This window comes from Apteryx mantelli, chromosome 35, assembly GCF_036417845.1.
Source record: "Apteryx mantelli isolate bAptMan1 chromosome 35, bAptMan1.hap1, whole genome shotgun sequence".
Lineage (NCBI taxonomy): Eukaryota > Metazoa > Chordata > Aves > Apterygiformes > Apterygidae > Apteryx > Apteryx mantelli.
The window spans coordinates 795,562-821,345 of NC_090012.1; the positions used below are offsets into that span (position 1 = coordinate 795,562).

Consider the following 25,784-nt stretch of genomic DNA (forward strand, 5'->3'; position numbering starts at 1 on the left):
GATGTAGCCACGTCCGGTATGAGTAGGATAGTCCCTAAGAGTTTCCTCGCGCGCTTCTCCCTCCCTTTTCCTGCGTCTGCTCCGCTGCTGACCGGCGTAGCTTTACCAGCTGAACGTGGAGGCCACCTGCCTAACAAACCCCGTTATCAGGGGTTTTTTTGATTTATGAAAAGCCAAAAGTGAAAGTTGATTTTTGACTGTTTCTGTTCAAAGCCGAATTCTCCTTCGGTGCTTGCTTCGCATTCTTTGAACCGCCGGCCGCACCTGCGCCAGCACCAGCGTTCCCAGCGTGTCGCAGGGCTCGGCCATGCCGGGGACCTTTGGGGAGAAAAGGGGTTAGAAAAAACACCCGGTCGCCACGATCGCCCTGCCGCGCTCTGCGTTCGAGGCATGTTTGCTCTCTGCCCTGTCACCTGGCGTTAAAGGTTATTAATTCACCTGTGAGCAATAGCAGTTTTTATTTGAATGGTAGCTTCAGAAAAGTGTTGTCAAAAAGCGGTGGATTAGCCCAAATCCTGGATAGTTACAAGAAGAATGTACACAATTCACGTTGCTCTGGGACAGTACTTAAAGCAATCTGTGTGTTTGGCTTTTTTTTTTAAAGCATTTGAGTTATTTAAAAGTTTTAATGAAATTAAGTTAATAGAAAATTAATGAAATAGAAATTTAACTCTCGCTTAAGAGCTGTGATTTGAACTTCTGGTCCCAGAACGATGCTAAACCATCAGCCGCAGCGATGGGAATCCGCTTACCGTGTGAGCGGCGGAGCTCAGACAGCATCGTGCAGCGTTTCTCCTACGCCCTTGCTGATCCTGGGGTCCGGAGGGGCTTTTGTAGGTGCGGAGGGACAAGCGCAGCTCTGCTGAGGCTGGCAGCCGCCGCGTCCCCCGCGTGACGGCGATTTGGCATCGCAGCTATCGTCCGCTCTGGCGGGGTAGGAGGAGCAGCGCCGCTCGGGAGACGCCGGGTACTCGCCGGTGCCTCCCAGCGCCGCTGCGCGACGTGGTTCCGCCACGCTGGATTCTCCGATTCTCTCGATGTCTAGCAGAAACCACCGGTCTCGGTGGTGGGGCCGAAATGCCGTCGCGGTGCAGGATAACCGGGGGAAACGGCGATGGTCTGGCTGGGCTGGTAACTGTAAAAACTAGTGCAGAATATTACCCTGCTCTTATTCAATAGCATCTTGGGCTTGCTCTCTCTTACTGTAAATGCATACGTGCAGAACAGGCTAATGGCGTTAGACCTGTTTGCTGTGTGGTTTTGTCTACCTGACGCGGAGCACAATGCGCCAGTCGGGTGCTTTTGGGGTAAGAGTCGCCTTTTCCTTGCAAGTATGTCGAGTGCGATCTATGGTTGAAGCCTGTAGGCGCAGCTGCAGTGCATCCTTGCTTTAGAAATTGGTTCCAATTTCAGCCACCCGCGCTTAGTGAGATACCGATAATCAATATAATTAAGTGGACGATTGTTCTCCTTTATTCCAAGGGAAAGGTAAAACTGGAAAATGCTCTTAAACCACAAATAAATGTGGTCCTGCCTTTAATTCCTCTAGCTGTGAAATGCGGGTTTTCTAGGATAGCAGAGAGGTTTCAAGACCTACAAATTGCAGTTGCTTCAGAATTAGTCAATTCGCACTTCTGTTTTCAGGCTTTGTAGCAGAGGGTGTTTCTGTCCTTCCCTCTTTCTGGATTCCCTGTGCGCGATTCCCTGGTCCGCTTTTAGTGTGTAGAAATCACAATAACAATAAGGCATCTCTGAATTCCTAACTTCTCATCACAAGGGGTTTTTTTTTAATGCAAAGAAAGTGAAGTTTGTAGTGATGAACCAATTTATTCCGTGGCGTTCCTTACTGCGTTTCGATTGCAAATGAATAAATACGGCCAATAAAGCTGTCCTGTTTTTATTTGGCATTTTGGGGGGTTGTTTTCAGTTGTTTGTAAATGAGCCCTTCGGAAATAACGTGCATGTGCGCACATGGTGGTTCGGACCCTTTAGCCTTGACAGGTTGCTGAGAATAGAAGCTACAAAAATGAGAGGGAATTTCTCTCTTCTAGTGACTCTTAAGTACTTCTGGTCTCCAGATCAGGTCAGTCCCAAGGATTGTTTGGAGGGAGGGAGAAGATCATAGCACATTTCTCAGCTGTGATGTGCCCCTGCCGGGTTGTTTTGGGGGATCTTTATGCCAAACGCGAAGAACTTGATTTCACTGCGCCTTGGGCGGTCCTGTTGTGGAAAAGATGAAGCTTGTACCCAAGTCTTATTACGAATTATGCAAAACTGCAGGCGATAAGCAGGAGTCTGGCGCGGAAGGGAGACTCTGCCCTTCCAGCGCTCGGCTTTTGCTGGCTGCCCGCGCAGTAACGCGGTCGCCCAGCCGGAGCCGCGGGCTCAATCCTGCGCAGCGTTCCTCGAGCACGGTAAAGCCTCCCTGCTTTGCAGAGGGGAACCGGGGTCGCGCGGGAGCCAGACCTTTTCCAGAGACGGGTTCGTACCTGTCAGCTTAGCTACAGCAAGCCCCGTCGCACGAAGCCTCCTTTCCACGCGCGGGCGGTTCAATGGGTCTTGCCCGCGCCGTTACCGACGTTCAGCGCGTCGAACGTGCGTTCCGCTCCCTCCCCGGCGAGCAGGGAGGGAGGACGAGGCGAGCGAGCGCTGCGTCTAACGGGCAGTAGTGACACCTCCTGTGCGCAGCGGTTCTTGCATCTCGCCCGTAATGTGGCAGCACCTGTGAATCTTGCCCTTTGCAGCTCGGGAATTTCTCGCGCGTCTGGGTTTTAGCCGCCTTTCGGTGCAGCAGCCCTTCGCCGGCGCGCTCGGTGGAAAGGTGCCGCCTCGTCCCTTCCTGGCGAGGAGCTGGGGGGATGCAAAGCCTTTGCGCGGACCCTTTCTGCTGTGCTGCTTATGAGGGAAAACTTGGGACCGGTCGCTAGCAAAGTCTCTGCTGGGTGATGAATATGCTTTAAAATCTAATGTTAAAATTAATGTATGGGGGGGAGGGAGAGTTGCCTTCTAGGTCTATTAAATGTTGATGCTCTGAAATGTCAGTAAAACCCACCTGAACGACAGACTTCTCTGCTGCAGTGACTTTGGTGCTATTTTCGTGTTCGTTCTTAGTACCTGAAGTTTCCGGGCAAAAATATAGAGAAACCGGGACTGTAGCTGGTCACAGATACGGGAGTGCTAAGGAGAGAGGTCGCACATATCCTGCCCTCCTCCATAGCATCTTCTCCTGGGTTCTTTTACAAAACGTACCGTGTGTTGGGATTGCCTGCGGAGCGCGTCACCGTGAGCAGTGAACCCGGATTAGCTGTTCACCCCTAAAAACTGCTGCCTTCCCCATCCGCAGATTGCAGTAGCGGCAGCTGAGGGGTGTTTATCTCCTGGCCTGCTTTTAATAAAAACAATTAAAAAAAAAAATAATAATTTTTAAAAAGAGCACCTGCAATAGCCATTAACTTCAGTGGGATTTGTGGGTGCTCAGTACCTTTGCAAAGGAGCTAAGCTCCCCCCCCCAATACCAAAATGAAAAATCACAAGGCCAAACCTCTTAATCCTTTTATCCACGTGTCTGAAAATTCCCTTTTCAAGGCAAAACGAACCGTGGTGCCCCTTAAGTGGAGTTTACGGTGCGTCAAGCAACTTATTTAATCAGGGCGCAAGCAATTACTTGGTTTTATTGCAGCGTTAGCGTGGATAAATAACGTGGTTGTTTAAAGGGGCCGGCCTGGGCTGCGGGGCATCGCGTCGTCTCCGTACGACCTACGGAAGCAACCGTGGCCGCGAGCCTAGTGGCATCCAGCGCAAATTCCAGCATTGCTCCGTGTCGGAGCGTTTGCACTAACATCTCTCTGTGGGCGGCTGTGGCCTCGCTGCCTCTATTTTTAGAAACTTTTGGATAAGCGGAAAAACTGTGGTCCGTGGCCGTTCTGGCCAGTTTTTCCATAACATTTTTCCGTAATGTAATTCCATGCTAAACTTGCATTGTGGTGTCTTCAGTTGGCTGCCCGGTGCTTTTTGCTTCCTTGCAAGGCTGCAGCGTGCTGTCACATCCCTCCCTGGAGCGGCGGGATGCTTGGAGCAGGTGAGGCCGTTTCTGTGCAAACCATGTAAATCCGCTTTTAAAAGCACGCTAGGACCCCTTGGAGGTTGTAAGGAACTATGGGAATTTAAACCGGCCGTGCCCGGCCTGAACCTTTACCCACCTGTAACATGGAGACGTTGCTCGGAGCAAGGCCCACGGTAGTCACGGTGTTTGCTGCACCGGGGCTTCGCTAAAAATAAACTCTTTAGAGCAATAAACTGAAGGGGGAAGACGAGCGGCACGCCGGAATTGGAAGCATCGAGGGGCAGAGGCTGGAGGATGTTTTCCCTTGCTCCGAGGCCCCGCTTGGGGCAAATGAGCTGATTCCCCCTGCCGATTTTGCGCGGGGGTGCTGGGCATCTCGCTGGGGAGTCTGATGCCTCTGTGCCTTTAAGCTCTGCGCAGACCACGGCTGCAGCGCAGACCCGCACCCAGGAGAGGGGGAAACGCCAAAAAACCCCCACCGTCTTCCAGACCCAGCCGTAAAAAGGGCTTTGCTAAGAGGTGGCTTGATGCCGGGCTGGGATTTTCTTGCAGTAACCTCCCAGTTTCACCTTCTGAAGCAAAACGCTCCAAAGTACGATTTGCCAGGGACTATGTCGAGGCTTTATGATAAATTAGTATGTACACATGTACGGTGCAACATATATTTTTTTAAATATTAGGTATTCCAAAAGTAAGCCTTTAGGTAACTGGATCTAATTTAAATCGTCTCCTGGTGCTTCTGTCGTGGCAAACAGCCGCTCGGTCGAAGCAGCGCTGAAAAGTAGCGCGCCTGCTGGACGGTTTCTCCTCGGTGGGTTTAAGACAGGTCGAAAAACCTTCTCACGCCCCTCAGCCTGCTAGGGAGCGCCCAGGCCGGTGTAGCGGTATCTGCCTCCCGCTCCCGAGAACGAAACCTAACACCGAGTTAGGGAAACGGTGATGGAAACCCATCCTGGATCTGTCCGGAGAGAAACCGGAGTAGCGGTATTTTTGATATCCAGCTGATAGGAAGGTTTGTTACTTAAAGGAAACAATCTGGGCGCTATCGGAGGCAGGTGTTTCTTAAACCCACATTTGTTTGGGACCTTCACAGGCTGAAAGAGCCCTGATGCTGTTTATGCTTTCTCTTCGCTCACCAGTTTTGTCTGTAGAAGATGAGATTTTTCTTTTAATTTTCTTTATCCTTTTTGAAAGATCCGAGTTTAGTGTGAAAACATATCGGAAAGGGATAGTACGGTGTCACCTGGCCGAAACCACAGTTGTTCGGGGAGGGCTGGAGGGTGTCTCCGTCCGTGGACGGGAGACTGGGTGACTTGCTGGTGGTGGCAGGCCGGCAGGCTTCCGCGCTAGATCCACCCCGATCCAGAGCAGCAACGTTTTCCTCCCGTGAGCAGAAGTTCCCATCTGCGCGGGCACTGCCGGCTGCCGAGGAGGGTCGGCAGCGGGATTTACGTGTCGGAACCTGGGCTAGCAAAGGGGCTTCCTTCTCCCCAATTCATCTAGCTGATCTGCCCTCAGCGCCCAAGAGGTGAGTTACGTTTCCCGAAGCCGGGAAGTGTTTCTTGTTGCCAGTTTCTTCACCTTCTCCATGACTTTCCCAAACACTAGGAAACTACTGTGATAGTACTCGCTCTTTTCTGCCTGGGATCTGGCTCTCGGACCGAGGTAGCCTCAGAGTTGATCTTCAAACCGTTCTGTCTCGCAAAGGTCTCTGGTTGCGTGACTGTCACCTGTGCTGAAGGGGTTGAAAATGAATATTTGGTTGAAGTGATTATTGCTCTCAATAAATAGTATTAAGCCGATGGCAGGTGCACAGTCCGTAGTGTTAAAACAGAGAAACAGCCTCAGGTTTCCCAGGGAGGGTTTACTGTGGACGAGCGAGCGTCCCAGCAGAAAGGTCGAGTCTCTGCAGCGCCGTGTTCTCAACACGTTCAACACAAAACATGTATCTGAATGCTAATGCCCCCTTAGGGCATCAACCTTATTCCAACCCTTAAAGGTCGTAGACCATCACCTTGAAACCTCATTTTGTTTCTTTTTGTTTTACCCAGCTCGAACCTCTGTAGACGTGATGCTACACTTCGCATCCAGTAGAGTAGGTGGCTCCCTTGGCTACTATATCCAGCTATTTAAGTTTTTTATTTGAAATAGGGAGCCTCCTGTAGCCGAGGAGCATGGTGCTTTGCTTCTGGTCGAAACGATTACGGTTTGCAGTTGTCGCAGCTTCTTTAGGGCTGACTTCCCTGGAGTCGTTGCGGATTCAAAGATTGCCTCGCGCAGTTCTCGTCGTTTGCTGCGGAGCTTCGTTTCTGTCCAGAAAGCAGCATGCCGTTCCGTGACGCCCTCTCGTCCCTCGTTCCCCCGGAGGGATGAACGTGGGGAAGAACAGAAGCAGATGCCCTTTCGTTCCTGGGCTTACCGTTGACTGAGAGCTCCGAGTTTCCCTTCCTAGCTACTGGCCCCGCAGCCTGTCCTGCTGCCTGGGATTGTTCCTTCCCATGGGCAAGGCTCGTCTTTGAAGTCTGTGAGGTTTCGGTTAGCTCTGTCTTTCAGCTTGTTGAGAGCCCTCTGAACGGCAGCTCTTCCCTCCAGCACATCGTCCGCCCCCTCGTCTCCCCTCAGGCTGCAGCGGCCACAGAACCACAACCGTCAGGCAGTGCTAAATGCCGGTTCTGCCTTAGCAAGGAGGCTCTTCTGCAGGAACAGACAACTTCAGGAGCCGACGGCCTGGCGATCGTAATGAGCCCCAATACACAGCCACGAAAACAAGAACTGGGCTGTGACTGTACTTGCATTTGTGCTCCGAGGGGCTGAAGCCTAAAGGACCTTCGGCACCTAAGCAAAAGCGTTAACGAACCAAGGTTATTTGACAGTCATGAGCAAGATGAAATGTGGTGTGTGCATATAGGTAGGGCTGTGTGGGAAGGAGAAGCCTTTTGAAATGCAAAGTGCTGTGTTTGGGATGCGAGGGAACAAGGAGCGATGCGTGAGCATGATACGAGCCGAGCCGTGTGACAGTTCTGCCTTCCTACCAGTAACGTGGTCTCTCTCTCCTCTCTTTTCAGTTGACATGGATGATGAAGATGGCCGGTGCTTGCTAGATGTAATTTGGTAAGTAGTGCCACATCATGAACACGAAGCCGTGGTAATTTGTCACCTTTTATGCTATTTTTGAGGGAGGCATTGCAGTAGGAAGGGAATTTCTGCTGCAGTCGATTTGTAGGCGATCTCAATCCGTCACCTCGATTTCTCCTGTGTGGGGGCTTGGTGTCCCAGAACTTCTCTGCGAGAACCTGTCAGCATCCTAAAGTCCCTCCGAAAGGTCTCCTCTGCCGCTGCTGGATTTGCACAGGCGCCTTCTTGCTCTTCTGTTTCCTTAGCTGCCTTTTCTCCTGGGCACGAACGTCTCGTCCTGGCATGGATGCCCAAGGACCCGGGTGGCTTTTCCTCCCGGGGCACCTGCGAGCCGCTTTTGGCTTCGCTTGCCCCCTCGCCTTTCCCCCCAACGGGCCAGCTCCATGTTGGTAGACCCAAAAAGGTTGGCGCACGACATGGTTGGACTGAATTTTGTACCGAGCCACAAATGAGGCTGGCTTGCAAGAGCTTGTAAACTTCTGAAACTTAGAAACCTGCCGTTATCCTCCTGGGGTGAAATTCAGGGGGTTCGGGAGGTGCTTTGGTTGAGTAGCTGCTACTGAGAGCATTTTACCCAGCTGCTGCTTATATGAGAAAATACTGTTGCCAGTGATTTGGTAATTAGGGCTCTGCAGCAATAACAGGGGAAGGGGAATCAGAAAGTGTTAGTGACCCAGGAGAAGAAGGAAAAAAAACTTGCCATCTTCAAATGCCTGTGTTATATCCATGCTAAAGCATGTCCATGACAGTATAAACCAGTGCACGTCATTAATTCCTACACTTCAAATCTCTCATCCAATTTTTAATGTTTTTTTTTCTAAATACACGTGTGATAGCAGACCTGATGGTTTTTACTCGGAGCGGGTCCGCCCTGCGTTCGCCCGTGGTGGCAGCGGTGACCGCGCGGCCTGACGGCTCCCGGCGCGCGCTGGCGCCCGGAACCGCACCGCGTCCCGCTGCGGAGCTCTGCGCACCACGGCGTTCTGCAAGGAGGACTGGTTGCGACCGGAGTGCTTTTAACTGGTCGTGCTCCCCGCTGTTGCGCACTGAGGAGCGACTGCGATGTCGCAGATGCTGCCAGCGGTCGGAACGCGAGAGGAGTCAAAGTGATGTTAATGCATTAATTAGAAACATGTATTTTGCTCCAGATTCAAAGTGGGTCATGTGTTCTTTCCTTAAATAGTTTCATGTGTTGTTTTGCAGTGATCCTCAGGCCTTGAATGATTTTTTACATGGATCTGAAAAGGTGAGCAATGACTTGTTTTTATTAACTAAAAACTTTATTTTAAAAAAAGAGTTTAAATGCTAATGAACTTTTAAAGAAAGAAAAACCTAACTTCACAATCACCCTTAGATCTTAGGACTCTTTAATGAGAGCAACGAACAGGATTGTGCAGGGGGTGATAGGCGCTTTTCATCTCCCAGCGCCTGCGCTAGAAGCTGCACGGTGCAGAACGGCACGAGGTCGACAGGGCTTTGCTACGACGCAGGGAATCGCTTGCAGAGAGCCGCTTGCGAGGTGGAACGGCAAATTAGTGCAATTATAACCCCTTATCAGCCGGCGGCGGTTTGGTGCCCTACGCAAAACACGTTGGGCATCTTTCTGCTAGGCAGCTGCCTGCTTAAAATATGCCGCTGGCGTCTGGGTAAAGGAGTCAACTACGACATGGCCGTGTAGAACAAGCCCTCCTTTTCTGAGCCAGGTTTTGGGACACTTTTAGATGAGATTTGATGCCTGCTGGCAGGAGATGGTGCATGGGAGGGGAGCTTGCCCTGCCGCTGCCCATGCGCCGCGTGCGCTCTCCGTTAGAGATTGTCCGCTTCCAGTGGCTGCCAGTCAGCACTGAATTCATTTTTTATTTTTTTTAAATACTATATTTAAAGAAAGTAAAATAAAATCTTTTTAATTACAGATTGACAGTGATGATCTCCTGGACAACACAGGAGATGCAGCCAGTGCCTTTTTTGAAGGTGCTGGGGTATGTATTTTTTTTAATTTATACTTGGGGAATGCTAGTTTAGAAACCTTTCCCTCTTTTTTTTTGTTTTTTGTTTTTGTTTCGCAGGCTTGTTTTTAATCTGTTTTCCAGGTTCAGTAAATAGACAGGATGCAGGGTTTATTCCCCAAGATTTATAGAGAAATAGCTCCAACATGTACCCTGCATTTCAGGGGAGAAAAGTTGATTTCATGTGCGCATAGAAAGTCGGTTTTCTACTTTCAACTTGGGAAAAGCTTTGAGGATAGAAAATAAGGTGAAAAAGAAGCAAAAGGTATAATAGTACAAAATGATTTGGAAGAATGTTAGTGCTTAAAACAGTTTGAGAAAACATGTCTTGTCACCTTCCCCTTAGTTCGTTCTTAGAATTGAAGGAGGATTATCCAGTTTCACAGAATCACAGAATCACAGAATCACTGAGGTTGGAAGGGACCTCTGGAGATCATCTAGTCCAACCCCCCTGCTCAAGCAGGGTCACCTAGAGCACATTGCACAGGATTGCATCCAGGCGCATTTTGAATATCTCCAGAGAAGGAGACTCCACCACCTCTCGGGGCAACCTGTTCCAGTGCTCTGTCACCCTCACAGTGAAAAAGTTTTTCCTCATGTTAAGATGGAAGTGTCTGTGTTTCAGTTTGTGCCCATTGCCTCGCGTCCTGTCGCTCGTCACCACTGAAAAGAGTCTGGCCCCATCCTCTCGACACCCTCCCTTCAGATACTTGTACACATTGATAAGATCTCCTCTCAGCCTTCTCTTCTCCAAGCTAAACAGGCCCAGCTCTTTCCTTGCAGGCCTCTAGTGCAGTGAAGTTGAAATAAGTGGAAATAGATTGTAAAAATCCTCTTTTTTTTTCCCCCCAAGGACATGTGTTATTCTGTCACTTTTTTTGTGTTTGCAGTTACATCATAATAAAAGTCTTAATTTTTTTCCCCATTCCTGTTCACATTGCACTTTATTTGTACAGAGAATTTCAGTGAAACTCCTGATGCTTTACCGTACTTGTTGGAAAGCCGAGAAACTTTTAGAAAAGTTGAGCTTTAGTTCTACTCGGATCTACTAGAAAATTGGAACGAACAATTTAAAATCAATGTTTTACCAAACTTTACCTTATAGAGCCAGCGATGTCTGACGTTAGACCGCGTGTGGCTTTTTCTGTCATTTTTTGTGGTCCTTACCAACGCCGCCTTCGCTGTCTGCTAGATGCTTCCCGCTGGCTCGAGGGCAGCCAGCGCCTTGCGGGCGGCGGGAGCGGGTGCCCGAGCCGGGTTAACGGCTGTTTGAGCATCTGGTGCAAGAAAAGGTGGCGGGGGGGTTGTTGGGTTTCGAAGTTTGTTTCAGCACATGCAATTTCCGCTTCTGGTTCAAGCAGCAGCTTAATTTTAGTCTTCGGTTAATTCAGTAAGAAAGGCAAGAAATATTTTGTGAGCTCTGTTGTCTGTTTATATCCAAGGGCGTTATAGGGCTTAAAGCAAAGGAGCTGCGCATCTGCTCTTTTGGAGGCTCTTAACCAGCCCTGCCGTTGGCTCGCTTTGTAACTTAAAGCAAGTCACTTTGTGCGTCTTGCACGCTCCGAAGCAATGCCGTGCATTTATTTGGGATCTTACAGGGACGCCAAAACGCTTCGCCTATTTACTAAATTAAAGGTACAGGCTGTAGAATGGATCGTTCACCTCATTAGTTCTGCGGCGGCTCACAAAAGCCGTTTCGCGGTAACAGTCCCAGTAAGGATACAGAGCAGTTGAGAGAGATTTAAAATCCTCTTTCGTGTCTTTGAATTCAACGCTTCCTTCTTTTTCTTCTTCCCTCTGACCTTAAATCTTTAGCTGCACGTGCAAGAGTCCTCTGGCAATCATCTGAACACTGAACAGAACCAGCCCACAACAAGCGTGGACCTAGACTTTTTAGAAGATGACATCCTGGGGTCGCCGTCCAGCAGCGGGGCAAACCTTCCGAACTCGGACCAGCCCTGCGACATCCTCCAGCAGAGCCTGCAAGAGGCGAACATCACGGAGCAGACGCTGGAGGCTGAGGCCGAGCTGGACCTGGGGTCCTTCCAGCTTCCCACGCTTCAGCCGGTGGTGCAGACGGCCTCCGATGGCACCCCGCAGATTTTCTCCAGTGGCGCTGACTTAATCGGGCTGCAGCAACCTGCAGTCCTGACGCATCAAGCGCTGGTGCAGCAGTCGGTAGGAGCAGATGTTGTCAATAAGGCCATCAGCGTTCAGCCTTTTCTCCAGCAGGTCGGCTTAGGGAATGTCACCATCCAGCCGATTTCCAACCTTCAGGGCTTGCCCAATGGAAGCCCAAGTGGGACTTTGGGAATCGGGCCAATTCAGGTGGTTGGGCAGCAAGTGATGGCCATTAACCAGTCAGCACAGCAGATCATTGCGAAACAAGTTCAGCCCTCCCAGGTGGCCACCATGCCTGTAGGCAGCTACATCACCCAGACAGCACCTGAGCAGCAGCAGGTCACCCTTGCGTCAACCGGGGTTTCTCCACAGAACGCTGGTCTTGTCATCCAAAAAAATCTGCCGGCGGTGGCCACTACGACGCTGAACGGAAACTCGATGTTTGGCAGCGTGTCTGGTACCCAAGGTTCCCAGCCTCTCACCGTCACTTCCAACCTAAGCAGCCCCTTAGTGCAGGCCCAAAACGTGATCATCCATAGGACGCCCACGCCAATTCAACCCAAGCCTGCAGGGGTCCTCCAGCAGAAACTCTACCAGATCACCCCCAAGCCCTTCGGTTCCAACAACACCACCTTGACCATCCAGAACGAAGCTGCCCTGCAACAGCAGAAGGCCCAGCAGAACCTGACTTTTATGGCAGGTAAACCAGGACAGAACGTCGTGCTGTCGGGCTTCCCCCAAGGGCTTCCCGCCAACATGTTCAAGCAGCCTCCGCCGCAGCAGCAAGCCCTCAACAAGCCCATGAGCGTGCACTTGCTGAACCAAGGCAGCAGTATCGTCATCCCAGCGCAACACGTTCCTCAGGCCATGCTACAGGGTCAAAACCAGTTCCTCCTTCCCGGGCAGATCGCGGGCGCCTCCGCTGTTCAGATACCCCAGCAGCTCTCGGCCCTGCAGGCCAACATGGGAGGGCAGATCTTGACCACCTCGCACCCTAGCGGGCAAGCCCATATCATAACCAGCCAAGGGCCCGGCGGACAGCTGATAACCAACCAAGCCTTGCCTGCCCAAATCCTCACCAACCAGAACATAGCCAGCCAGCTGAACCTGGGGCAGGTGCTCACCTCGCAGAACGCCCACGGCACCGCTCACATCCTCTCCGCCCCCATCCAGCTGCAGCCCGGGCAGGTGGGCCAGCCGGCTCTGTTCCAGATGCCCGTTTCTCTCGCCGGCAGCTTGACCACCCAGAGCCAACCCTCAGTGGCCGCCTCGCTGGCCGGCGGCGCCATCAACCAGACGGGGCAGACGGTTATCCAAGGCGTGACGCTGCCGAACCAGGTGGCTATGCTGAACGCGGCGGAGAACCTCAACCAGGCTGTCAGCATCCAGGCGTCTGCCACCACCAGCAGCCAGAGTCCGGGTCTCATTCAGCCGCAGCCCGCTTCCGGCACCGGCCTGCTGCCCGCTGGCGAGCAGTCCTCCATCCTTACCGTCCAGGCCGCCTCGCAGCCGCCCGCCCCGCTGCAGCTCAACGTGCAGCCGCCGCCGCCACCGCCGCCCGCGCAGCAGCCGGCGCCCTTGCCTGCCACCTCGCAGCCCAGCCCCAGCTTGGCCTCCAGCCCTGAGAAGATCATCTTGGGCCAGGCGGCCGCGGGGACCGTCATCAACCAAGACTCCATGCAGATGTTTCTGCAACAGGCAAGTGAAAGCTCTCTCGGGGGGGGGGGGGGGGGTCGCGTTGGTGGTACGGCCTGTTTCCTCTTGAGCGCTCGGAGAAAAGCGCGGAGCAGGGGTGGGCTTTAAAAAGCACCAGTTTCGGGCGTTCTTCGTAGGCTGCGCACGCTAAAAGCGCTCTTCTGGAGTTGTAATTCTTCACCGCGAATTGCCCGTAACAGGGCAACGTGATGGACGGACGGCCTGGGGGTCCTGCCGGGCGCAGCAGAGCCTCCGCCGGCCGTGCACCCAGCCTGGCCTCTCCCCGGCGGCCGCCGTCACCTCACAGCCGTTCGGTAGCCAATTGGGAGGGAGGAGTTAGTCGGTGAGAGGCTTATCTGGATCGCGAAGGCTGCCGGCACTGCCGAGAGCCGGCAGCGGTGCCGGAGCGGCGGCCAGGAGAGCTGCTGCACCCGGCGCCTCCGTCCTCCGGCTTGTGGCGGGAGCTCAGCCCCTGCCTTCCAGTGCGACTTTTTCCACCATCGCTAACTTGACTCCAATTCTTAAAAACGGTCACTGGGTGGGCAGAAATTCATCGTATCCCGTCACAGGAGTTCTGCCCGTGCGTAGGCTTCGGTGCCACCCGTTTTTGTGTGCGTTTCCCAGCCCTGAGGAAGTCAAGATCGGCTCAGTAGCGAATGCAGGCGTCAGAATACGTCTTATCTGATCGTACTTATGTTGATATAGGTCTTTTCACATGTTTTAGACGTCAAATTTCAACTATCGTGGGTTGTCTTTATTCTTGAATTCGTGTCGATAGTGGTGGATCCTCATCCAGAACTTATCCAAGTCCCTGAATTCGGAGAGAGAGAAGTGAGAAGGGAGTTAAATCTCTTTTACTTTGTTCTTTTTTTTAAACTTCAGTAACGAAAGTAAATGGGAAGCTTTAAAATTCTCTCTTTAATGTTACTGGTAACACAGGTATGGACGTGTGCAGTTTCGCACTTGACATTTCATATGTTTCAGCGTAATTAAAACTAGATAGCTGCTTACTACTAAAGACGAGTTAGTTAGTGTTGTCACCAGGGATCTAGGGAACTCGCAAAGCCCCTGAAATTCAGAAGCAAATATTACTCAGACCGTCGGAGAGAAGAGTCTCCTACACCCGGCTTTGCACACGCGCTGTGTTTGTAAGCTCTACAGCCCGAGCACATGGGTGAGGAGGGACGTTGGGAACGGAGACTCAGGAGTGTTTCCTTGGCTCTGAGAACTTCCGTCTCTATTTGTCATTTAACGCAGGTTGAAATTCAAGCGTGAATATCGTTGCATAAAGCCGTAACCACGTAGGGCTTCTCCCTGCGTTTCGTTTTAGGCCTTTTGAGAGGGCACAAACATTGCTGTGATTCCAGCGTCTGGCTCTGGCCAGACGCTACAGGTTCCTCTACGCTCTCCGAAATCGCTCTTCCCGTCCTCAGGGAAAGCCGTTTCCCTTGAGTACGATAGCTCGGATCACCCTGACCCTAGCACAAGCCATGAGAAAAGATAACACCGGTGTCCAGGGCAGGAGGGATGAAGAGCGAAAGCCAAAACGGTTTTGGTTTCGGCAACCTTATGGAGGCGCCGCTAGTGCGGCGCTTTGGGCAGCGCCTGGATGAGCGTCGTGAGGGTTGGACGGCCGACAGCGACGGAGGCGAGCGAAGGAGAAGGAGCCCCGAACGCGGCCCGTGCTGCACGCGTCAGGCGTTGCAGGAGGACGGGAGCCGCCAGCAGCAGCAGCAGCGGCAGCAGCAGCAGGGGCTTTGCGGGGCACCGCGCTGCCCGCCGCTGCCTCCGCCGCCCCGGCACCGGTCCCAAGGACCGAACCTCACACCTCGGTTGCCCGCCGGCCGTTCCCATGCCGCCTGCTTCGTCCTCCGTCCCACCCGTCCTTCCTCTCGGAGCCCCTGCCGGCTTTTTTGCTCCCTCTCCTTCCCTGTCGATGGAGACGGTTCATCCTCATGCGGCGCAGGGGGGGCCACAGGCGCCTTTCTCCCTGCCGAGCCCGGCCCCGGGTCCCACCAAAGTGAGCTGGTGAAAGAGTCTGGCCAAAGGGCAAAAAAAAAAACCAAAAAACACCCTCCTCATAAAACCGACAGTTTCCTAAAATGCTTCGGCTAATCTTGGCTGCGTTTTGTCACGTGCATCTATGTAAAGGATTAATACCGGAGTGGGAAATGGTGCGTTGTAGGGAAGAGAAAGCCTGGGTGGTGTGGAAAGTCTCCCATCATTTTGTTTTTGCCGTGTGAAGATGTGAAGCTCCCGAGGTCTTCCTCCGGCCCGCTTTTCTGTGTGTTAAAGAATATTGGACCGAAGCTGTAGGTAGGAGCGGGCGAAGCAGATGCCAGCTGTGGTTCGCTTTTTAAAACAAAAGCGTCTAGACCGCCCGTTTAGCTCACCTTCGTGCAAAAAGGCAGGTAAGCGTGTGTTTATGCCGAGAAGAAAACCTGAAGAGGAGGAAGGCGGCGGTCCCCGTACGCGGGGGTGGCGGAGCCCCTTCGGTCCCCGGGGACGCAGCGGCCGGAGCCGAACGGGCTTGGGCAGCTGGTCCCCGCCGGGCTCCTGCTTGCCCGCACTAACCCCTGCGCTGCTGCTGCTGCATCTGCTGCTGCTGCCGCTGCTGCTGCATCTGCTGCATCCGCTGCTGCCGCCCTGCGCTGCTCTTTCTCCTTCTCTCCCTCTCCGCCTGCAAGCTGCTGCCTGCCGCCCGGAGGCTTTATTTTACTTTTCTTTCCGACTCTGTTTTGGTAGCAGTTGGTAGTTGCACAGCGCTGTGATGGTTATTGAGACGTCGGCGAGAGGCTGCTCTGCGGCGCAGTAAGACTTGGGAGCGCCGCTTCCTCTATTGGCTTCTTCCCCCAAAGTTTTTATAAGTACGATTCTGAACTAACTCCCCTACCAGGGAACTTAAAAGCAGCCGGTATCCTTTCAGGGCTATCCGCCTTAAAACTCCCGGATAGCTCCATCCGCTAGAGCAGCGTTCTGGGGAGCCGACGACCACCGAGATATTTGGGGTAGTTCCTGCGGGAAAGGAGCTGCTCTCCCCAAGCTGCAGTAAGGGGGGCGCGAGGGCAAAAACGCCGGAGAGGGGGTTCGTTCCCCCCTTCCCGGGCATTCGGGGAAGGAATGAACATGCTTTTTGGGGAAGGAGGCTGGTAGATGCTGCCTCCCCCAGGCACATGGGGTTGGAGCCGTAGGCCGGCAGCTCTGAAAGCAGCCAGCTCGCTCGCCCGGAAAAGCGGAGCCGCTCTTGGAAGCTGGAGCGAAACGCGCGGCTGAAGCTGCCCTCACATTTCCAGCCCTCGCTATATCCTTTAGCGCCCTTGACGCCGCTTTTAAAAGCAGCGTTGGCCCGGGCGGGCGAGCGAGCTTAGGGAAGGCGCGAGAGCAAAGCGCAGGCGATGCCGAGCTCCCTTCGCGGGGGCTTCGGTGCCGCGGGAGGGGACGGCGCCGAGCGCACGGTTGAGGAGCGGCTCCCGAGCTTCGACTAACTTCTCGCTCTTTCCTTCTCTGTTGCAGTTACCCGCAGGGCAGCAGAAGCTCCCTGGAGCCTCCCCGTCCCACTCGCTACCTCATCCTCCCCTGGGCGAGAGTCCGCAGCTGCAGCCCGCCCACCTCGCGCAACTGCAGTCCCCGCCGCCGCCCCGGCCGCCCTCGCAGCCGCAGCCCCTGTCGCGGCCCCCGTCGCGGCCCCTCTCGCGGCCCCCCTCCGAGCCCCTGGCCCGCTCCTGCACCCCGCAGGCGCCCGTGCCGGGCCTCTACGCCATGCAGAGCCAGCTGGCGGCGGCGGCCGCCTCCCCGCACCCGCTGCGGCCCCCGTCCCAGCCGCCGGCACCCTTCCCGGCGCCGCCGCCGCCGCCGGCCGAGGGGCCGCCGCCGCCGCCGGCCGACGCTGCCTCCCCCCACTTCCCGCTGCAATTCCCGGCCCAGGGTCCCGGCAAGCCCCCGACCCCCACCCAAACGCTTCACCTAGCCGCAGAGCAGCAGCGCAGCTTTCAGATGCTTCCGAGCCAATTCCAAACCCTCTCAGCAATTCCAAACCCCGCTCCTCAGCAGAAGCAAATACTGGACAGGTTCCCGCAGGTAAATAAGTGCCGGCGACGGCTGGGAGTTTTGTGCTCGGTTTAGGCCGGGAGCCGGGTGCCGGTGCCTTGCCACCGCGAGCAAAGGCGAGCCGAGGATCGGCGGCAAAACCAGAGCTGAGAAGCTGAGGATTGGCGGGATTAAATGCAAAAGCAGAGCTGAAAAGCCGAGGATCGGCGGGATTAAATGCAAAACCAGAGCTGAAAGCCGATCCGGTCCCTTGCGCGCCTGTGCTCACGGTCGAGGGCTGCCGCTCGAGAACTCGGCTACCTGCTCCTTCATTCGCACGGCCCAGGCGGTGTCGGTTGCATGGGGGTTTTGCCGTGTTTTGGTTGTTTCTAGACGGCAAGCACGCGGGGGGCCGGGGTTGCCTTGCCATGTCTATCGTGACGGTGCTGAGCACGCTCTCCGGCTTTAGAAAATACAATCACCTTGCTTAAATTAATCCTGCTGCGACGCATCTCTTCCTCTGGTGTGTTTTTGCTGTGGATCGCATCTTGATGTTACCTGTCTTTACGCAAACGTATATACATACGTTCACGTTTAGCGCTGGTAGAAGAATAGGCGTCTTCCATGAGTGCGATTTATACGATTGTTTATATGCAACTTGTATTTTAATTAACGTGGGTTGAAGAGAAGGCGTTTGTGACGACAGAAGCAAAGTCGGGCCCCGTTCGCTTGTGCACCCTGTCCCGCGAGGCCGGTGGTGCCCGAAGCCCGGGAGCGCCGGTGCTTCCAGCCTGGCTCTGCGGGGCTCCGGGTCTTCCCTGGACTCTTGGGGAACAGTCCGATTCCAGATAACAGCGACTCAGTGATTTAAGTGGATCAGGGGCTTTCTAATGAAGTACCTGAAAAAGCCAAACCTTTAAAATCAGCCTGCAAGTATTTGTTTTTTACTTTTGGGGGGGAAAAAGGAAGAGGAATAGGGGGCGAAAAGGGCAACGCTCCAACCCGTTTTTCACTTAACAGCACATGAATTTCTGCTAAACGCCCTTACGAGGGCCTGGCTGGCTCTGGGCATGGGGGGCGCGTTCCCGTGTCCCCGGCTCTGGGCCCAGGTGGCTCCGGAGGAGTTCGGTGCCAAGTCGGCACCTGGCCGCTCCTCCGCGGGAACCGAACCGGCTGCCGGCCCTTTCCCGCGCCGAGGGGACGCGTCGGGGCCGTTCGCGGACGACCCCGGGGCGGGTTTTTCACCTGCTGCTTTTTCTTTCTCCCTCCCTCGCAGGTGCCGCAGGGGATCATCCTGCAGCCGAAGCAGCAGACGGCCCCCGGCCAGGCCTCGCCGGCGCTGGGCCCCTTCGGCAGCCAGCCCTCCTCGGTGCTGCTCGGCGGCCCGGGGCAGCCCGCGGCGGCAGCGGGGGGCACGCCGGCCCCCAGCCCTGCCGCCGCACCGCCGCCGGCTCCCGCAGGTGGGACTCAGGGGGGCTCCCGGCTCGGGGGGTTATTTTGACTCCAGGAGGTGCTGTCCCCGTTCGCGGGACTCCTCCAGGCGGTTCCCGGAGACGGTGGCGCCTTGGCCCCAGCCAGTGCCGCTTGCTGAGGTTCGGGGAGGGAAAGGGCGCTGCCGCGAGGCTGCGGCCCCGCTGGGGGCTCCCGTGCTGGGGCGGTCTCGCCATGCAGCTCGTCTGCACTTGGGGCTTATTTTTTTGGAAGGCTTAATCGAGGTTTTTGGGAGATCGTTGGGTGTATTTACTGCTTTTGCCCTTTCCCGCTGCTGTAGATTTATCTGTTGCATCCCGAAAGCGGATGAAAGATGCATTTCTACGCATCTCCTGTGTATTTTCACAAATTGAGCTAGAGGCCCGGCTGTAATCATTTTTCACATCTTCCCTGGAGTCGTATAACAAAACTAATTCTTTGCATGAAAAATAAGGGCCACAAATTTCCTTTTTTTTTTTTTTTTGAAAGCAAAAAGGAATAACCCTATTTGTGGGACAGCAGGATCTTGAGTTGGGTTTGCTCTCAGCCCAGCGCCAGTAGCACCTTGCAAAATCCCGATCCTTCCCCGCTGGGCTTGCAGAAGGTGCCCGGCATGCGTCTCGATGACGAGGGTGCTCAGCCCTGGCCTCCCGGCCCGCGTCCGGTGGGAATAATGGAATTTTCCGGCCCCCTGCATGAGCACGCGGTGGGGTTTTCTCCTCCCCTTCCTCCAATGATGTGCAGGGCCGCAAGGCGGCACCAAAACTTTCCGATATTCAGTAATTGCGAAGGCGCCGGCGCCCAGGTCGGCCCAGCACCTCGGCACAGCCCGTGAACCTCCGTCCTTCGGGAAGAAACGCGCCGCCTGAACCCAGGGCGTAATTAGGTTTTACCTAAACTTGAGCTCAACAAACAAAAACGCCGCCGTGTTTCGTGTTTGCCAGGTATTACCGCCCCCGTCCCCGCGGAGAGTAAAACGTTCACTAGTGTTTCCGCACCCGTTTCTGCCGGGAAGGGGATGGCAGCCCAAGGGAAGTCGGGGACAGCGCTTGCTATTCAGCAGCCCGTCCAGGTGAGAACGCGTTTTTAATGGTTTTCCGTTTCTCTTCAAAGTTTTCCCGTTTTAGAGCAAACAAAACCCGTTAGAATTCCGCTCCAGCTTTGCAGGTTTTTATGGGAGAAGGAGAAATTAATTTGCAGCAGCTATCTGAATATCGCCAATAGGTTTTGCTTTAAGTACTGTGAACCTCTGAAGACGCTATAAAAATTATTACTGCCATCAATATTAATGAAACCTTTGGGGAGGGGAACTCCGTTCCTCCTCCTTAAGGGAATTGATGTACTTATCAATTTATTTAATGGTGTGTGAAGTCTGTTGATGCAGATTTGTGGAATTACAAATCAGAATAATAATTTCACGCAAAAACGCAGTTTAGACTTGAGCGCTTGCACCCGAACAGAAAGGAATCCCGTTGTAATCCCATCTTTCGACAGTGACCGATGTCGTCTCGGCAAGCCGTTTCTCGCCGCGCGTTTTGGCAATTAATTTTTATTTAGCCCGTTTATGCTGGCGTTGCAAGTAAAAAAAAAAAAAAAAAAAAAAAAAAAAAACCCTACCTTTTTGTTTCTCCTGCAGCCTAAGCCCGGAGTGATTAGCTCAGTCTCAGGCCTGAACCTTGGAAAAGGTCCCTTGCAGATCCAGGTCGTTGGAAAAGGGTTGTCGCAGCTCCTGCCCTCGGTCCCCGTGCAGACCCAGCAGCTGGTGAGCTTGCCCACGTGCCTCGCGGGCGCTTTGAAATGGGGACTCCGCGAAAAGCTGGGGAGAAAAAACAGGGTGTCGAGGCCGTGCAAAGGGACGGTTTGTTCTCCGGGTGCCTGGGGGATAGAACAGGAAACACCGGGCTAATAGACAAGATTCAGGTCAGGCAGAAGGGTAAAACTTCGGACCGTAAAGGTAAGCGAGCCCTGAAGTGAGCTGTTTGAAGGAGGGGCGGAATATCTTTCCTTAGGTTTCTTAACAACAGGTTAAGCAAATATGTCTGGATGGGAGAGGCAGGATTAATCTCATCTTGAGGCAAAGAGCAGATGGCTGCTGGAAGATGCACGTGCTCCGTGCCGGGGTGCTGGTGCTGCTGGAGACGGTGCACCGCCCTGCGCGGGCTGCTGACTGTTAAGCTTTTCATTTTAAAAATGCTGTTTATTTGCATGTTGTCTTTACATCTTATTTATGTGGAGACTCTAAAAGAATATATTAGGCCGCCTGAAAGCTGTCTTGTTCAAAGCGAGCGGAAGCGCTTCTCCGCGCTGAAAGTCCTTGGCAATCTGTGCTTTCTTCCTTCTGCTCTTTTCCCCAGCTCTAAAACAATTCAGTTGATTTCCCTTCCTTTTCGAGCAGTCGCCAGTCTTTGCAATCTCGCTTTATACTCCCTAACTCACCCAAAATAGGAAGGATTCCCCCTGCCGCGGGCTGGAGGATTTCTCCTTCGGTCTGTCAGATCGAATCCGGCCCGCGGAGTCGTCTCACCTGTGCTCTTTCTCTTCTCGCCAGTACGACGGCAAACTTGGAAGCCTGAAGAAAGCGCCTACGCTGCAGCCCAGCAAAGAGGCTTGGTAAGTGCCACGGTGGCGGCAGCAGCACGCGGGGCCAGCAAAGCAAAGCGGAGCCGCTCGCTTGCGCGGGTCCCTCGGTTTGCATGCCAGGGCGACCGGCACCGCTGCTGCTCCCACCAGAGCCGCGCTGGCTCGCAGGATCCCTTTGCAGCTCGCTCCCTGCCTGACCCTATTAGTGCTGGAAGCGGGGGGGGGAGCGGGAGTTTCGGCTGCGCCGCGGCCGGGCGCGCAATAAACCCCGCGGCAGCTTGATTCGACCTCTTGTCTTCCAGCTTCCTGGAGCAGCTGCACAAACACCAGGGAGCGGTTTTGCATCCCGACTATAAGACGTCGTTCCGTTCGTTCGAAGATGCCTTGCAGCGGCTCCTGCCCTATCACGTCTACCAGGGGATGCTGCCCTCTGCCCAGGACTATAAGAAGGGTCAGTTCTGTGCGCGGAGCGCCTCCGCGTCCCGGGGCCGTGCCCAAAATTAGTAGTTAGCCGGCAGAGTCGCACCTTGCTGGTGATGTCGTACGAATTGTGGGGATAGTAGCCCTGGGTTTGAAAAAACAGCAAGTGCATGTGCCCGGTACTGAAAAGGAAGAGAAACTATCTATGCCTTCGCTCCGGAAAAACATGAGTTCCCACGACAACGTATTTGAAGTTTGCTAGGGTTTCTGACCCGAGTTTTTTCAAAACTAGGTTAAAGAGGTTCCATCACAGCTTATTTATCCTCTGAGATGTCGTTGAAACGGAGCCCTTAGCTCTTGGTATAGGCTCTAACAGTCCTCTGGGGTCTTTCATAGCAGCTAAAAATTACATTGAAATCTTTGCTCAGGGTCTCCTTCGGGTGAGTTTACTAAAAAAGCTAATAATGCAAAGAACCATTTGCCCTGTGTCTGTGTTTACCTTGGCATGTGGCATCCCTCTGCCAAGGAAAAGTTAAATTTCCGACCCTAGGGGGTTATTTCCAGGTACAGTTGTGCTCGAAAAACCTGCACAAACTCTTCTTTTCTCTCTCCTTGTGCTTTTCCTTGCAGTGGATGAGGAGTTTGAAATGGTGTCCACCCAGCTCCTGAAACGCACACAAGCTATGCTGAACAAATACCGCCTGCTGCTCTTGGAGGAGTCGCGGGTAAGACCGATGTTCCGCCTTCTCCCTCCTCGCCGGTGCGATAGCGAGCAGCCCTTTATCTAATCCAGGTTACTCGCATCCTAGACGATGCCGGTTCCTATTTATTGTAGTAGCGTTTGCCCAGCGCGACCGCATTGTGGTCCGAGGGCTCTGTCCTGCCCCAGCGAAGTCGCTGGGAGTCCAGGGATTTTGTTTCTACAAAGATAGCGGGGCGAGGAGAGCTTTTTTCTATTTATGACCAAATCCTGTGCTTGCAAATAACCGATGTTTATCTTGCTACGAAATCAACGGAAGGTAACTTCGTACTGAGTCTTCATTTCTCTTTTCGGATGGGCATGGAAAAATTTTGGAAGAATAATAGTCTAATAGACTGTGTTAAGATGGTGGTTTGTTACCGTGCAGTGAGGTGAAAATGCCCTGCTGTAAGATGTGCTGTCTCGCACCCCTCGGTGCCTTTCCAAAGGTATCGGAGGGAGAAAAATGCTTTCGAATGCACGGCTGAGGTTCGTACCGGCTCGCGTGCAGCACGACGGGCTGCACCGAGGCCGCTCGCCCCTGCTTTGGCGCCTGCTTTCCCGGCCGCCGGAGGGTTGTTGGCTTTGCGCGGACTCGGCTCGCGGCCCCAACTCTGTAACGAGCCTTTCTCCCCCCTTCTCTCCCCGATTTCCCGTTGGTGATCTGCAGAGAGTCAGTCCTTCTGCGGAGATGGTGATGATCGATCGCATGTTTATACAGGAGGAAAAGACCATGTTAGCGCTTGATAAGCAGCTGGCAAAGGAGAAACCAGGTGGGAGATGAATTATGTATTTATTTTTCTTATTTGTCTACTGCTCGTAATCATGCGCTCTGTTACGCTCCCCTCCTCTTCGGGAGCTAGACGTGATGCTTTCTTGCTCTGCGACACCCGAGGCAGGACCACCTATTCTGTAGCCTTCCCCATCCGTCTTCCTATAGTAAAGATCTCGGTGGCTAAAGTATTAATTATGCAATTACTTGCGGAGTTTAGGCTCCTGACAAATTGCTTACGGTTCCTGGCTGCCTTGGAGTTTCTTTATGTGAAAGGTTTGTGTTAAGTTACGGCATTTTTCCCCGGTAACGTGCACTTGCTGGACTTAACTTGAAAGTGCTGGACATGTCTCTGAAACAAGGAAAAAATCTGTGTAGTTGAGAAATTTGAAAAACAAGCGTGCGTTTTCCGTATAGTGTGAGCAGCTGCATTACCCGAGCCCCGGACATGGTCCCTAGCGAGCGCTCGCAAGCAACGGCGCACGGGCGGCTTTCGCACCTGGTGGGGTTCCTCCGCTTGTGCGCTCAGTGCAAGCACGGAGGGAAGGGGAGCAAACAAGGGATAGAGCACGTAGGGAGCGGAAGGAAGGAGCACTGGGAGAGCAGAGGGGCCGCGGAGCGCGAGCTGCAGCTAGTGAGAGGGGAAAATGGTTGGAGAAAAAGCAGACCTCAGCAGAAGCAGAGTAAGTGTGTATTTGCAAAACTCAGAATGTTTTTTACAAAAGCGGGGAGCGCTGGGATGCCGTGGGAGCCCCCGGTAACGAGAGGTGCTGTGCAGTAGCTGAAGGAGCGGCAGCGAGGACTTGGGGGCTCTGATCCCGCCTCTGACGCTTCTCCTCTTAAGCCACCGCGTTTGCTGCTCGTGCTGACGCCTGCCGTTGTGTTTCTGTTGCAGACGAGTACGTTTCCTCGTCGTCCCGCTCGCAGAGCCTTTCTTCCTCGGTGGCGCTGGCTTCCGTATCCAGCGTTGCGCCCGCCTCTGAGAACTTGAAGGTGCCCCCGGTGCAGACGGCCACTCAGATCAACCCCACCAAGCTGGTTATCAAGCACAGCGGAGGCTCCCCGTCGGTGACATGGGCCAAGGCTTCGCCTTCGTTAGATGGCGATGAGGATGCTTTGCCTTCGAGGAGCAAACCCCCGATCAAAACGTACGAGGCCCGTAGTCGAATCGGCCTCAAGCTGAAGATCAAGCAGGAGGCTGGTCTCAGCAAAGTGGTCCACAACACCGCTTTGGATCCCGTTCACCAGCCGCCTCCTGTGTGCAGAGTCATCAAAACAACGGACCAGCACGCTTCGAGTGCTGCCACCGCTACCACCACCGCCTCCACCGCCGCCGCCGGGCAAATGAACGGGACTGTCGACCACGTGGCCTCGGCTCCCGTGGAGAAGAAGCCCATGGTGACCTACTGCAGGCTTCCTCTTCGTAAGACTTACCGAGAGAACGTGGATGCTTTTGTAGCAGATAAACCCTCTGATGCCTGTCCAAAAGGGAGCGCCCCAAAAGTTGATAAAATCCCCAGCACCCTCGTGATCAAGCAGGAGGATGGATCCCGGAGCGTGATCACCTCCCACAAAACCCATGACAGCCCCACGGCAGCTGCAACGGAGAAGAGCCGGCCGGAGGAGAGCTCCAAGCTCCTGTTCTTCAACAGAAGTGACGCCCGCTCGCTCGTGATGCAAGATAGTCCTGCCCCACAGAAGACCGATGACTCTACCAGTGGCCTTATGAAGGAACTTGCAGAAGTCGAGGATGAGTTTTATCATGGGATGATAAAAACGGAGCCGCCCGATCACAGCTCCGGCTCAGAACTCACCTGGGAGGTGCCCTTGCCCCCGGCCAAACGCAGAAAGTCGGAGTCCTTCGACGTGGACAACGCCAGCTTCTCCAGCGACAGCCCCCAGGACGACTCCCTCAACGAGCACCTACAGAGCGCCATCGACAGCATCCTCAACCTGCAGCAACCTCAGACTGGGGGCCAGAACATCCGGACGCCCTCCTCCTCTTACAACTCCTCCTCCTCCCCTTTCTCTTCGCCTGTCCACCGTACGGACGCTTACCTTGCCCCCAATCACAATGGTGGCCTTGGAGCAAGGACGTTGAACAGATAACAGAAAACCAAACGGAGCAGAAACTGGACAATGAGCAAGGACCGAAGAAGAAGCTCTTGCTGGTTGGATACGGTTGAGCGCCACGGGGTGTCATCGGTGCCACCTCCCGGAGACCCGATTACGCGGGCCTGGGACAAGAGGAGCGGGGAAAGGAGGGTGTCCCAACGATGCTTCGTCCAAGTGTTGATACGATGGGTTTTAGATGTTGTAAAGTACAAGCTGAGGCTGGATTTACAATACGCTCGTCTCGTCAAATACGCAGTATCACGGCACGTGAGAAGCAACCAGGCGTTTGGGGGTGGACTGGTGGGGCCCATAGGTATTGTTGGCTGTGTAATTTAGATTCTGTAACAAATTGCTAATATGAATATCTGATCGGTCTATTTTCTCTTTCCCCCCACTCCCACCCCGGCTGTCTTTAATCTCGGAGCAGATTGCTAATCGAACCAGTGGGAGGCCAAAGAGGACTCTGCAGCGGTTGCCACAGAGGCAAAATTTATTGTTCGTTTTTTTAAGTTATTTCAGATATCCCGTGGGCTTTTGGACCCTCGCATTGGTCAGCAAAGGGCAAAAAAAAAAAAAAGAAAAAGCAAAGCAAAGCGAAGGCAAGGAAGGCGGCACAAACACTAATCGCTAGCGTGGAAGAAA

General features: G+C 53.8%; 1 protein-coding gene across 1 annotated transcript in view; it reads left to right on the plus strand.

Annotated features, from left to right (window-relative positions):
* BICRA (BRD4 interacting chromatin remodeling complex associated protein) overlaps window positions 1-25,516 on the plus strand; it is a 57,478-nt gene extending 31,962 nt beyond the window's left edge. The window contains exons 2-13 of the mRNA XM_067314528.1: window positions 7,129-7,174; window positions 8,402-8,444; window positions 9,112-9,177; window positions 11,020-13,023; window positions 18,323-18,506; window positions 19,461-19,588; window positions 20,153-20,278; window positions 21,065-21,126; window positions 21,399-21,547; window positions 22,147-22,241; window positions 22,926-23,028; window positions 23,923-25,516. Of these exons, the coding sequence (XP_067170629.1) occupies window positions 7,134-7,174; window positions 8,402-8,444; window positions 9,112-9,177; window positions 11,020-13,023; window positions 18,323-18,506; window positions 19,461-19,588; window positions 20,153-20,278; window positions 21,065-21,126; window positions 21,399-21,547; window positions 22,147-22,241; window positions 22,926-23,028; window positions 23,923-25,136 (4,215 nt within the window). The 5' untranslated portion in view covers window positions 7,129-7,133 and the 3' untranslated portion in view covers window positions 25,137-25,516. The remainder of the gene's footprint in view (window positions 1-7,128; window positions 7,175-8,401; window positions 8,445-9,111; window positions 9,178-11,019; window positions 13,024-18,322; window positions 18,507-19,460; window positions 19,589-20,152; window positions 20,279-21,064; window positions 21,127-21,398; window positions 21,548-22,146; window positions 22,242-22,925; window positions 23,029-23,922) is intronic.
* The last annotated feature ends 268 nt before the right edge of the window (window positions 25,517-25,784 follow it).